At 42.4% G+C, this 13,176-nt stretch overlaps 1 protein-coding gene across 6 annotated transcripts in view; it reads left to right on the top strand.

Moving 5' to 3' along the window:
- Positions 1-13,176, top strand: part of SNX16 (sorting nexin 16) — a 55,681-nt gene that overhangs the window by 19,923 nt on the left and 22,582 nt on the right. For all 6 annotated transcript variants that reach the window (XM_019527853.1, XM_019527852.1, XM_019527850.1 and 3 more), the window contains 2 exons: positions 781-867; positions 8,975-9,123. In XM_019527853.1, the coding sequence (XP_019383398.1) occupies positions 781-867; positions 8,975-9,123 (236 nt within the window). The remainder of the gene's footprint in view (positions 1-780; positions 868-8,974; positions 9,124-13,176) is intronic.

Genomic DNA, 13,176 nt, shown 5'->3' with positions numbered 1-13,176 from the left:
ACCTTTGGCCACACAAGCCCTGGCCTCACCTCCAAGGCCAGTCAGAACCCCTGGCTCTGAGCATTCCTCGCGGTGGGCCCCTGGCCTTTTTGACCCTTCTGGTCCTGGTCCCAGCATTGACCATTTGAGGGTGCCTCAAGTCAGGCTTCTGAGCAACTAACCCACACTCCCTTACATGGGTCCACCTTCTCGGGCCCTACTAAAGGGTTACTGACGCGGTTGTGGGAGCTGGGGTTACTAAGGTGCCCCAACCCACCTTTCACCAGGGTGGTAATGGGCCTGGCATTTCCTGGGGGCTCTCATCCCACCAGGAGCCCCACCAAGCCACCCGTCCCCGGCAGGGTGCAGTTTTAAGTCATGCCCAGGACTAAGAGCCGCCTCCATCCCCATAGCCCCAGCCAATAAACCTCCAAGCTGTTCCTGAGCCTCAGCTCTGCCAGCTGATGCATCTCTCAGGACTGCCAGCAGCAAACTTCTGCTACACCCTATATCTATCCTGGGTTTCAAAATGGCTGCCATTCTCAAGCCCTTAAAGGGGCAGGCACCAACAAAGCCCTGCCACACATCTAAATATTAAAAAAGTAGTTGTAATTATTTACATGGAATCTTAAGATTTAATCTACGTAACTCCTTGATCTAATATTTTAATTGAACTTCTCACTTAAAACTAACTTTTTTGAAGAACCAAAAAGAAGACAGTGATGATTTTAGCCTTTCAGTCATTGTACTGTACTGTGCTTTTTTGTTTAAGCAGTTGTTTTATTCATTCTTATGTAACAGGTTTACAAAATACTGGTAAAGAGAAGTTCAGAGGAAAGTTGGGTGGTTTTCAGAAGATACACCGACTTCTCCAGACTTAATGACAAGGTGAGTATTAAGACTTTTTAAGTTCTGACTTGTCATTATGTTAATAACTGGAAATCACGGGGAACTATAACTTCTGTAAAGAATTGCCACTTAAATGTTTTCCCAAAAACTATTGTTTGTTTGGTTAAGTGGAAGTTAAGTGTTTTATAATGTATTAATATACTACATGCATCGAAATAGAGTAAAAGCCCTGTTTTCTGGCATGAGTGAGGAAGTGGGGGGCAGTAATCTAAAAATGCTGGCTACCTGAGGCACAGGGGTTTCCAGCCGGATGCAGAGTTGTGGGGGGTGGGATTGGTGGGAACTGCTTGCGGAGTGGGGGGCAGGGCGGGGGGCAGCAGCTGCACACACAGGAGCAGCAGCACAGGATAGTTTCCGTCTGTCCCCTGTCCCTCTCCTTGCCTCTCCAGCTTCCAGCCGGTTGGCCGGAAATTCCAGTTAATGGAAATGCCAGTTAGTAAAATGCTGGATAACAGGGCGTTTACCATAGATAGAAAATTTAACTCTGCCTTTATGCAGAAGTAGGGCAATACCACTAGGTACTCTTGCAAGAAAAGATGCTCATAATGGTTAAGTCTCTCCTGTTGTGATAGTGTCTACCATGCCTGATGAGACAGGTTGTGATTTGAAGCTACTGGTGAAGCAAGCGTTTTATGTGAGCAGCTGTATTTCAGGAAATACTTAGTCTTCTGCTAAGATGAAGTATTAAATTAATGTATTCTGGAAGTATTGATTTGGATTATGAGAAACTGATAAAGAACAATTGCCAGACTCGGAAAGAGCACATATAGGCCAATAATTTGGAATTTTGTAAAACTGTAAACTTTTAGTGTCATTCAGCAGAAGCACTGAAGTGTTGATATTTGTAAACATTTTTTGCCTATTCCGGTAGTCTAAAAGCAGCTTGCACATTTTCATTCTCATTTTTAAAGAATATTTGCTTTTACAGTTGTCTCTCACTGTTGGGCATTTTTCATCTCTGTTAACTTCTTTTCATTTGGTTTGTTCTGTGTGTTCCTTTTTTCCTTGGATCTACTAAGCTCTGACAATCTGTTAGAAAACCTGAGTGCAATAATCATGGTCTTGTTTGTTTTGAATTTTCAAGTAAGGATTGTATATAGCACACATGCCTATGTTTTCTTCTTGGGTCCTGGTACCTGTTACTGGTCATCCTCTAAACCAGGGGTTAGCAACCTGCGGCCAATGTAGAGACTTGATCAGGTCCAGGAAGGTCTGGACTTGGCACAGAGTATTGGGTAGCACACAGCTGTACTGAGATGCTTGTCCTGTCCACCGAATCTTCTCTGCAGCCCTCCCAGCTGCTGTCTTGTGCCTGCACTTGTCCTCACTGCAGAGGGCCAGGTATCTGCAGTGAGGGTAAGCAGAGGCAGGTTAAACTCTCCAAGAGAGCAGAGATTTGTGGCCTGCATAAGGGAGCCAGGTTACAAGTTCATGCCCACAGTGACAAGAAGTTGCCAACTCCAGCTCTAAACTACCTATAAAATCCACAAAGGCCCAAAGATTTAATTCTCTTTCAAATACAAGACTAATTAATGTGATTTAATTTTTTTAAGATTTTGTGGACAAACTTCAGAGCATTAACAAGAATCTAAGCATTGCTTTAGGAGTAGCTAAGCCCCCCGAAATGTGACAAAGTATAATATGGGCTTTTCTGAGAGAGATTTGTATAAAGGTAATTTGATATTATTTTTTGACAAGGTAATAGATATTTATTGGATAAAAACAATGCAGTAGACTTAATGTATGTAGATTTAAGCAAAACATTTGGCATTGTGCCTCCTAGGAACTTGGCTCAATTTGACAGGATGAGGTTCAAGGCAACATTTGTGAGATGGATAAAGGATTGCCTTAAAGGGAGCTTAGAGTGGATTATGTTGAAAGTTGGGTTATCTGACTGGAGGTTGGTTGCCAGTAGTGTGCCTCAGGGATTGGTTGTAGGACCTGTTTGGTTTTAACAATTTTATTGGCAAGTCTGATACTGATATTAGCTGTGCCCTTGTGAAATCTGTGGGCAGCACTAAGATGAGGAATGTTGCCAACACAGAAGACAACTGAATATTTAAATATTCTTGTGGAATGGAACATTAGAAATAGAATTAAGTTGAACTGTATAGAGTGTAATATTGTGCACTCAGGCACCGATAACAAGGATTGGGAAAGGACTGAAAAACAGCTTCTAAGATAGCCAAGAGAAAGAGACCTTTCTTTATAAAAGAACTGAAGGAGCTTGGTTTGTTTAATTTAACAGAATAGAAATTGAGAGAGGCTTTTTACAAGTACATTCATAGAATAAATATTTGGGAGGAAGAAGAGGTTCTTGGGTTGGACAAACAAAGAAGCAAAAGCCAACCCCGGCACAAGATAAAATGGTTACAAATACCAACACATACATTTTAAATTGATTGGTTTCTAATTTCTAAACTCCAGAATAGTAAAACTTTGGAATGGTTTTTTGAGCCAAGTAGCAGGGGCAAAAAACTTTGAATTGCTTTAAGATTGGACAAGGTAAGTTCAGTAGTTGATCCAGGAATGGGAAAAAGGAGAGAGAATGCAGGTTCCCACTCTAGCTGTTTGCACCTGTGAAATGAGCTCTTAGCTTACTGCCTGATGAAGCTCCTCATGAGCCCTGAGCTCACTAGCTGATAGGGGCAGGGTCTGGCCAGAACCCCTGCTTTTGTGCAGTATCAGAGCCCAGGAAAGAATACTGCCAGTGTTCACCTTGCCTCTCTTTCCCCTCACTCGCCTCTGCACCCCCCAATCCCAATTCCCCACTGAATTTAGGATCAGCAGAAAGTAGAGGACAACTGTAGTGCTCACCCCTGGGCTCCAGGGTCACGTGAAAGCAGGAATACTGGGCAAACCTTGCACTGAGAGCTCACCTGAGGCAAAGCCAAAAAGGGGTACAGTTGTACTGCCCCCTCCCCCCCAAAAAAGTTTCTGAAAGGTATGGTGTGATAATGTTGGGGATTCTGGCTTAGTGTGTGTTGTGTTGAATTATATATTTACACCCTCATGTTGAGGCATAGAGACAAGTTTTGCAGTTTGATTGATTGTGTGTTTCAGGGCTTTTGCTGGTAGTCTGTAGGGGCCAAGAAAGATTTTTTTTCGCCTTTTTCCTTAAATGTTACAGGCTTCTGCAGTTGAAGGGATGAATGTACACCTTCTGAAGCAGGGGGACTGAAGACCTGGGAGAGCTGGGTCTTGGCTGGGGCATGCTGTTACTCACACTGGTACTTAAAAGACTCTAAAGCCGGATCCAGACATACAGGCACATGTGTTTCTCTGGGGACAAACAGCAGCAGCACAACATGTGCTACTGTTGCTAGTCTCCAGGGAACACCTATGCACATGCATTGTGGCACATTGCCCAGGTGGGATAGAGGAGGCTGGGGCCAGCACCTGAGCTGACCCCAGCAGCCTTACCTGGGTATCTCCCAGGGCTCCATTAGTGGTGATCTGGCAGCAGGGAGCCTGGCCGGCACCTGGAGGAGGGCTCTAGGCGGCCAGGCTCCAGTTCCATATGTGCGGCCCTATTTTTTTTCCACCATGGGGGTGGGTGGGGTTTATATACTGGGATCTCCCAATGTCAATGCCCTCCCTCTCCAATGCTGCAAATTAGCAGCACAGGAGAATGCCTGCTTGTGTGTGGCACCTCATACCACACATGCACACTCATTTGGATGTGCCCTAAGAGTCCTGGCTTGTGGCACTTCCTCTTCTTCCCAGGATCAGACCAATCCCCAAATTTGTGGTTGCAGACAAATTTGTCTTCTATGTTAGCCATGTCAGGGAATGAGCCAAGAACTGGCAAGCATGATATAGAATTCTGCCTCATTTTCTCCTCTTGGCATGATGCTTCTGTTTCTCCTGAATCTTGGTCCCTACAGAGAAGGCTGCAGGAACTTTTGAGGAACATTATTAAATGAGGTAGCAGGGAGGACAAGTGGTTGAGGAGGGGGCAGAGGCCTCCAACTACTTCCCTCATTGCTAAAAGAATCCTTCTGAAGTTTCAAGATCAGAGTAGTAGCTGCTTAGTTCATTTTTTTCATGGCACTTGGGTATCAAGATTTACAAGAATCAGAGGTGATAAATTGATCTCTCTCTATTCAGTATGTATTAATGCTGGTTCTGGTCTGGGCAATGGTGAGTTAAAAGTCTGTATGTGTTTCAGGGGCTAAAAGGACATAAAACACCCAAAACTTGCTTGATTTGTGGTCTCTGTTTATGGCCAAACCCAAAAATAAGCTTATGTGCACCTATGCTGGGTTTTCCAATATATTTCTTAATGGTACAATATAATTTTAGCAGGGGAAATAAAGCAGCGCTCTTTAACTTCCTCCTTGGGATTTGAGAGAGATTTCTCATTTCTTGACATTTTAAAATGAAGGCTTCTTTTAAAAAAGAAGCTATTTAAAATGGGATTATTAATTTCTGGCTAGTCAATTTGACATTGATATTGAGCAATATACTGAAACAAATTTTATCTTTTGATCATTTTTAAGTACTTGGAGGAAATGGTGGCAGTAGTAAGAAACAACCAGCATGGATTTGTCAAGAACAAACCAATCTAACTTAATTCTTTGACAGTAGATTTGATGCATCTAGACCATTGGTTTTCAGCTGGATCTCTTGATCAGTTTGGAGTGTACCCCCGACAACCTCTGTTTCCCATACACCATGTACACCTTGGATGATACCAGCTTTTGGCTTTCACTCTTTTTTTTTTTCTTCTTCTTTTTTTTTTAACTACAGAATAATAACAGCAATTCTTCTGTTGCAAAGAACTCAGAAAGACCCCAACAGGTCAGAATGTTTTTTAACACTAGTTTTCCTATGCGTAACCTCTGGGTTTATCTTGTAAATCATGTTTGTATGCCTTACAGTGCTTACGCTGCATAGCACCCTTCAGCACTTCTGCAAGAATCTCATTGTTTCATAGTTGGCAGGGTCGGAAGGGACCTGAGCAGATCATCAAGTCCGACCGGGCAGGAAAGAATGCTGGGGTCAAATTACCCCAGCTAGTGATTATCTACCCTCCTTTTGAAGACCCCCAGGGAAGAAGCGAGCACCCTTTCCCTTAGAAGTTGGTTCGAGATCCTAGCCGACCTGACTGTGAAGTAGTACTTCCTGATGTCTAGCCTGAACCTACTCTCAGTCAACTTGTGGCCATTATTCCTAGTTATCTCAAGGCACCCTGAGGTTAAGTATCACTGATATAAGGATCACCAGCACCCAGGTTAAGGCTTTTGACACTGTTCCCCATGATCTTTTTAAACAACCTAGGGAAGCGGGTGGCAGTGTAAGGCAGTGGTATGCCCCGGGGGCTGGATCTAGCCCCAGTGATGGGTTAGTTCAGCGACAGAAGGAGGAGTCTGTGGTCTTCTGCAGTAGCCTAATCACGTGCATGTTGGCAGCAATTTGGTGTTGGGGTGGGAAGTGGCTGGGACTGGGTCAGAAGTGCCAACCTGCCTTAGATGAGTTGCATTACTTAAGCATTTTGCTCCAAAAAGATATGGGACCCCTGACCTGTAGAAATGTGTAGCTGGAACTGTCATAAGGAAAGTAGGCAGGTAGTTGAAATCTCAAATTCAAAATAGCTTGCTTTCCAAGTTGGACAGCAAATTAAAGGAACCCTTCCAGGGTCTCTAGTCAGTATTTGTATTGAAAAATTAGAGGATTAAATATGAAGAATATTTCTATAATATGCAGATGCCACTTCAATGAAAATATTTGGAAGTAGTTCTGAGGTTATGATTAAAATTCAAAATGATCTTGAGAAATTGGAAGATGATCCAAAATGAGCAAGATGAGAAGTGGAGATGTGTAGCACCTAGTTTTCTTATTTAGTTTTCCTTCCTAAACAAATGCACAAGTTTAGAAGTGGGAATAACAGACGAGGCAGAAATGTGGGTGATAAAGATGTAGTGATTATAATAGACTGCAAACTGAATATGACTCAGTGTGGTGCTGTTGCAAATATGGTAAATGTCATTCTGGCATATATTAACAGGAGTGGCATGTGTGTGGGTGAGGCCTCAGCTGTATTACTGTGTACAGTCTTGGGCACCATGCTTTAAGGAAAGTGTAGATAATATGGAGAGAAACTGAGGAGACAAACAAGAATTATAAGAGGGTTAGAAAACTTGGCCTGTGAAGAAAGAGTGAAGACAATTTTGTTTAGTCTGAAAAAGAGGGCTTGATCGTGTAGTAATGGGGAGACTAATCCAATATGTATAGAAGGCAGCTGTAAAGAGATCCATTATCAGTTTTTCTCTATACCCACAAGGGAAGGACAAGAAGTGGGGAGGCAGATGGCAATTGTACTCAGCTCTTGGGCTTGAGAGCTGCATGAAAGCTCTGAGTTCACTGGTATGTCAGCATAGGTGCATGCTGCTGTTGCTCTTTCTGGACAGCAGTCTACTCTGAATATGACCTTTGCCCTGTCACCAAATTCAGTGGCAGGGGAAAGGTGGGGATGAGCAGTAGGATTATTTGTCTTGTAAACATGTTAACAACAGGTTGTGCACCCTGGCTTTGTGGGGGGGAGGGGCGGGGAGTGTCTGACTCCAAGGGTGGAGACTGAGGTTGAGAACCATTGGTCCAGATCAGGAGTGTCAGAGTCATCTGACCCCATGGGCCAAATGAGTTGCACAGGATGGGTTCACAGTCTGGCTGAGTGGCACAGAGCCAGCCCCATGAGCCAGATTGGGTCCATGGACCTTCCTGCCCTTTCCACCCCCTCATACTGGATCCAGTGCCTGCTCTAGTTGGTCTGGGACATGGGCCACATGGTGCTGTGTGTAGCACAGGCCCCAGACCGGTAGGAACAGGTGCTGGATCCAGCATGTAGGGACCCCCATGACACCTCCCTCCCCCTATATCCTTGATTGTGTCCACTCTAGCTGGTCTGAGACTGTTGCACCTGGAGCCCATTCCAAGAACTGTTGTATACAGCACACAACCGGGACAGGCTGACATGTCCAGGCCCATGGCCTGGACTGACTAAAGCAGGTGGCACAGTCCCAGGACAGGTGCTATGGTTGCTGGATCCAGCATGAAAGGGGGTTCCCATACTTGCCCCTCACGGGTCCCTGTGTGGTCCATGTTCCAGGCCGTGTGTGGCACATGTGCCAGGCAGGGACCGGATGATACAGCTTCGTGACCCGAATCTGGCTTGCAGGCCATATCTTTGACACCTCTGATCTAGATAAGCTTTTGTAGCATGGGAAAGGCCTTCATTTCTATGAATAGGAAACAGTCCTGAAAAATTAAGAGGGAGGTCAGTCTCTATATCCTAGCAGTTTCAACATGTCCTTTCCCTGGGAGAAGCGGAGCCCTGGGTTCTTGTTTCTACTGTATATGCATTTTTGCATTAGATGGTCATTGTTTTGGGAGGGGGTGTTGTTGTTTGTTGTGTGACTTCTTTTTACTTGAATGCTTTACACGTTTTCCCAGAAAACAAAGCAAAGTCAAAGTGTTTCTGAAATTTCAGAGACTTTCATTGCAATGTAAATATGCCAATACATGACTAATTATCACCGAGATGTGTTGTAATTACTAATTAGCACTGGGATGTGTTGTATCTGTACATTTTGAAATGTTAATGCTCTTCAGTCTTTACTGGGCGGTGTCTGTGTCTGTGTGTTAGAACACTTTCTGATTACTTTTTTATTCTCCTGGGCTCATAATGGGTTTTTATATATTTTATTTATATAGCTCCTTGCATCCCAAAGTGCCTTACTTGCTGTGAATACCAGTGAATCGTTTGTCACTGTAATACTTATCATGGTGCATAATAAAGTACTGTGTGACTGCTATAAAGGCATAAAACATCAAAGCACACTATTTATTTCCATTTTTCAGGTGGGAAAACTGAGGGGCCAATTAACTGCCCAAACTATCAGTAGAGCTGTAAGTTAGAAATTAACTGTATGATTTGGAGTGGTTATTTCATGAATGGTAAATATTCATGACTCAAGTTAATGAGAGCAGAAAGGAGAGAGATGTTTTTATTTAATGCCTTATCTAATTAATTATTTTCATGGATACTTTAATATTCTTCCATCATCCTTGGTTTCTATTTCAGTTGAAAGATATGTTCCCAGGTTTTCGATTGGCACTTCCGCCAAAGCGCTGGTTCAAGGATAATTACAACCCTGACTTCCTGGAAGATCGACAGTTGGGATTGCAAGCATTCCTGCAGAATTTAGTAGCTCACAAAGACATTGCAAATTGGTATGTGACTAATTTTGTTTTCAGTATACTTAGACTGCTGGTATAGGCCTTAAGGCTGTAACAGAATAGCTCATCTATGAGCAATATGGTACTGAATTCTGTTGTTAATATGATGGCTTGATCACTGCAGTCAGCCATCATGTAACTGTTGCAGCTTCTTTTCATGTAGTAATTATGTGATGCTCTGTTTCAACTTAAAGAAGAAAATAAGATTTTCCCATTTTAGATGATGAATGATGAACTGTGTATTTTTAACTCAAAATACAAATGTAAGACTAACTGCAAAGCATGTTTACTCCCAAAGGATTACCTTTTTGCTGAATACATAATTAACATATGGCTTTGAATACACATGTACTACACTGCAGTCACTCCCTACACTGACTTTTCTTAAATCAAAATAGTTATGCAAGTATAACAGTGTATATTTCCTCTTCTAGTAGAGGAATATCTATACCAGTATATAGTCATGTTAGGACCATAGTATTGAGCAGCACAACTTCCTAGTGAAGATGAACCCATGTTTGGTTGTCATGCATTTCCAGACATTCAAAATTTTCCAGTTTTTACAATGATAAGCACAGATCTAATGGGTCTGTCATGACTTCAGAGACAGGTGCTTTACACTTTACCAACTCTATTTCCTTGAGCTTCATACTATTACAGCTAGACTGTAACACTGTCTGAGCTACTCATGTTAACACTAATTGAAGTAGAGCTGTGCTGCACTGCCATCTTCAATGTAAATTATCATCACCGTGCATCAATGGCTGGTATAAGTAAGAACCCTATAAATTAGTACAGGTATCTAGGCATAATTGTAGTAATTCTGTTTTTATTGTTTATGTAATATTAAGAGGTGAATTTGAAAATAACCTTGTTCCTTTGTATTATCCCTGTTTCAGTTAAATGTGAGCTTTCACTAAAAGCAGAGTGAGGTGCTTTCATTTTAGTGTGTTTTGAAAATAGAGTATAGAAAATCTTGCCTGTGCATTCTGAGTTGAAGTCAGCCTTAGTATTCTTTTTAATAGGCTTATCTTCTGGAAAGATAAGATAAGCTTTATTGTCAAACACATAATACTGGCACTTATTCCTGGGACTCCAGTCTCAAAATTTAATGAAATATTTAAGCTTGCTTCCATCTGAATCTAAATCTTTACTTGCTCTTTGGAAACTAAAAGTTATCATGTAATAGTTCTTTGGCCCCTATATGAGTAATCTCTAGATCTATTTGTTTTCTCATCACAAATTGGTTACCAGGCTTTGGACTGCCTTGTGAAGAGGCCAAGAATTGTATGCATCATAGACTGAATTACCTTTGTTCATCCTAAAGGAAGTCTCTCCTCTTTCTTTCCCTTTGAGACATGCTAGTGGAGCAGAGTGTGTGGGAAGCTGGGACTGTAAATAAAGGGCTTCATTTACTAGGGCTATCAGGTGGTGCCTCTTGCTAGCACTAAATTAATCCAATAGTTGAAAGCCGAATTTGTGGTAGTGTCTAAATTAGCACTAAACATTGTCTCAGGGAACAGGTCTAATCACTGCATTTGGGATTCAGAGGAAGATCAGATTGAGATCCACCTACTAGGCTTAAGAGGCTCACACAAAGCCCAAGAATGAGGGGGAGGGACAAAGAAGTATAACCTGTACAGCAGGAGCTGAAACTGCCTTGAAAAGCAGCATCAGCTGTCTTCTGCTTCCACCTAATCCTAAAGAGAGCCACTTGTATGTTTAATTTTGTAGGATAGTATTAATCTGTGTACTTGCTTTTCATCTTCCTTTCCTGACCATGAGATGTGATAGAGTAGCACCCTCTTGCACTTGGCATTGTTTCCTCTTTCTATCTAGGCAGGCCAGAGAATTAGGGCATGGGGTGAGCAGGTAGGATACCGTGCTCAGTAACACGTTTCAGGGCATAACAAAATGGGAAGGCCTTGCAGAGAGGGATTAAGTTGGTAGGGGAATCTTCTTTTACTACTTATGACATTAAAAAAGGGGATTAAAGAAATACAGTTTTTCTCCAGTAGCTCCTTCCTCACAGTTCCTATCGCAAAAAAAAAAAATTGTAATATATGTTTTTAGCACAGTGAAACACCTATGTAATATGCTTTGGTGCATTCCTGATGGGATTAAATTACAATAATTAGTAGTCATAACTTTAATTCCTTCTCATGCCTCTATGCAAAGATCATCTATAGCAGGGGTGTCAAACTCAATGCCATGGTGGCCCCCCCAGTCTCAGGAAGCACCAGTCATTCATGCCCTGAAGGGTGGGGTAGGTGAATTGGAGCCCCACCCCCCCACCTCTGGAGTCTCCAGTACACCTGCCCCACCCTCCAGCAGGGGCTAAAAAAACCTCAAACCAAACTCCCTCCACACTCTTTCCCTATACCCATTCTGAAAACAGCTGGAGGATGGCAGGCCTTGCAGACAGAAGTTGCAGAAGGCGCTCTTTTTGAAACATCTTGATCCGACACCACATGCAATGAGGGTTCAGATTTTTCACCCAATAGGCCATTTTTGAAGCTGTCTGCCGCCATGCACTTGTGTTCAGTCATGGCTATAGACTGCTTTCTTTGGCCAGATTGGATGAAAATGGTCACTTCTGTCTGCACCCTTTATGACTTGAGCTGGATTTGGATTTTGGGATACCTTGCAGGTTGGATCCTGCCTGGAGTATGAGAAAGAAGTAGCAGCAACAGCTCTTACCCAGAGAATATGGTGGCAGCAGCTCTTGCTCTCACCCAGGGCACATGGTAGCAGCTTCTGCTCCTGCCCTGTGCCCCATGCCAAAGCTGGAGCTGCTGCTCTCACGTGCCCATGCCATGGTAGCAACTCCAGCTGCAGCATAAGTCACACTCTAGGGACCAGCAGCTGGGGAGTTACAGCCACCGCAGTGGGGACAAATAAAGCGTCCAGCAGATGACCAGGGTTGTATCACCCCTTGCTTGCCCTCCTGCTGCTAATCACTGTGTATACGGAGGTCCAGGGACCCCGGATTCTGTGGTAGGCCATGTTCTCTAACTTCCAGTGGCCTGCTGATAGCCTGGCAGGCTAGATATACACCCTGTGGGCTGGATCTAGTCCAGGGAGCTGCTGTTTGACACCCCTGGTATGTAGCTTTAAAATTCAATATAATTTCCCTTAAGTAGGTAGCAAATCATAGGGTTTCTCAAACTGCTTCAGAGAGAGCAAAAGGCAGTACTTTGATAGGCCCTATTCCAAGGAGAAAAAATTATATAGCAGATTCAGTACTGACATGTAATTTTTATGCTTTTCGTTATCCCATTTCTGTATTTGTCACATTATTTTAATCCCACCTTTGCTGGTATAATAGAATTACTAACAAAATCATCTTGTAACTAGATACTTTTTGAAATACATTTGAGTTGAACTGCATGAAATCAAGGGTAAAGATACTGGAGAACAGAGCTATGAGCAGCAATACCTTCATGTAATAAATTCTTCTGAGAGAGCTGAATGCACTCTCATTCAACAAATCTTAAATCTTATAAAAAAAACAATTCAGCCATAAAGATGGAGTGTAGCTTCATGCCATAAAAGGACAGTGTTCAAATGGTCAGACTAATCAAATTGACAACATTCTGTAATATATTTCCACAAAGTCCCCAACCTGTTATGGTTGTGTAAGAGTGTGAAATTTTAGAATGAGTTTATTCCTATTAATCATTATTTGGCTAATCCAGATAATAATTTTGGATTAAGAGTTATGTGAATTTAAGTGATGATGATAAAGAATTTTGTATTTGTAACTGACGATATTAATCTTTTTAAATTCTTTTTTCAAGAGACACACAAAAAATAAACAATAAGCATAATAATTATTGCTCATGCATTAAGGTAAAGAAATACGTAACATTTCTAGGCTTGTTCTTGGCACAGAAAGGACATGGCACAGAATTTTAAGACCAAAGTATTGACAGCAAAAGTTACCCATGTAATACATTTTTAATAATGATGCAGTGCATCTCTCTTATAGTTTCATAGTTTCTAGGGTCGGAAGGGACCTGAGTAGATCTAGTCCGACCCCCTGCC

Source organism: Gavialis gangeticus, unplaced genomic scaffold, assembly GCF_001723915.1.
Source record: "Gavialis gangeticus isolate Ggan-Ray unplaced genomic scaffold, GavGan_comp1, whole genome shotgun sequence".
Taxonomy (NCBI): Eukaryota; Metazoa; Chordata; order Crocodylia; family Gavialidae; genus Gavialis; species Gavialis gangeticus.
The sequence above is the reverse complement of the archived record's forward strand: the minus strand, read 5'-3'. Positions and strand labels throughout refer to the sequence as shown.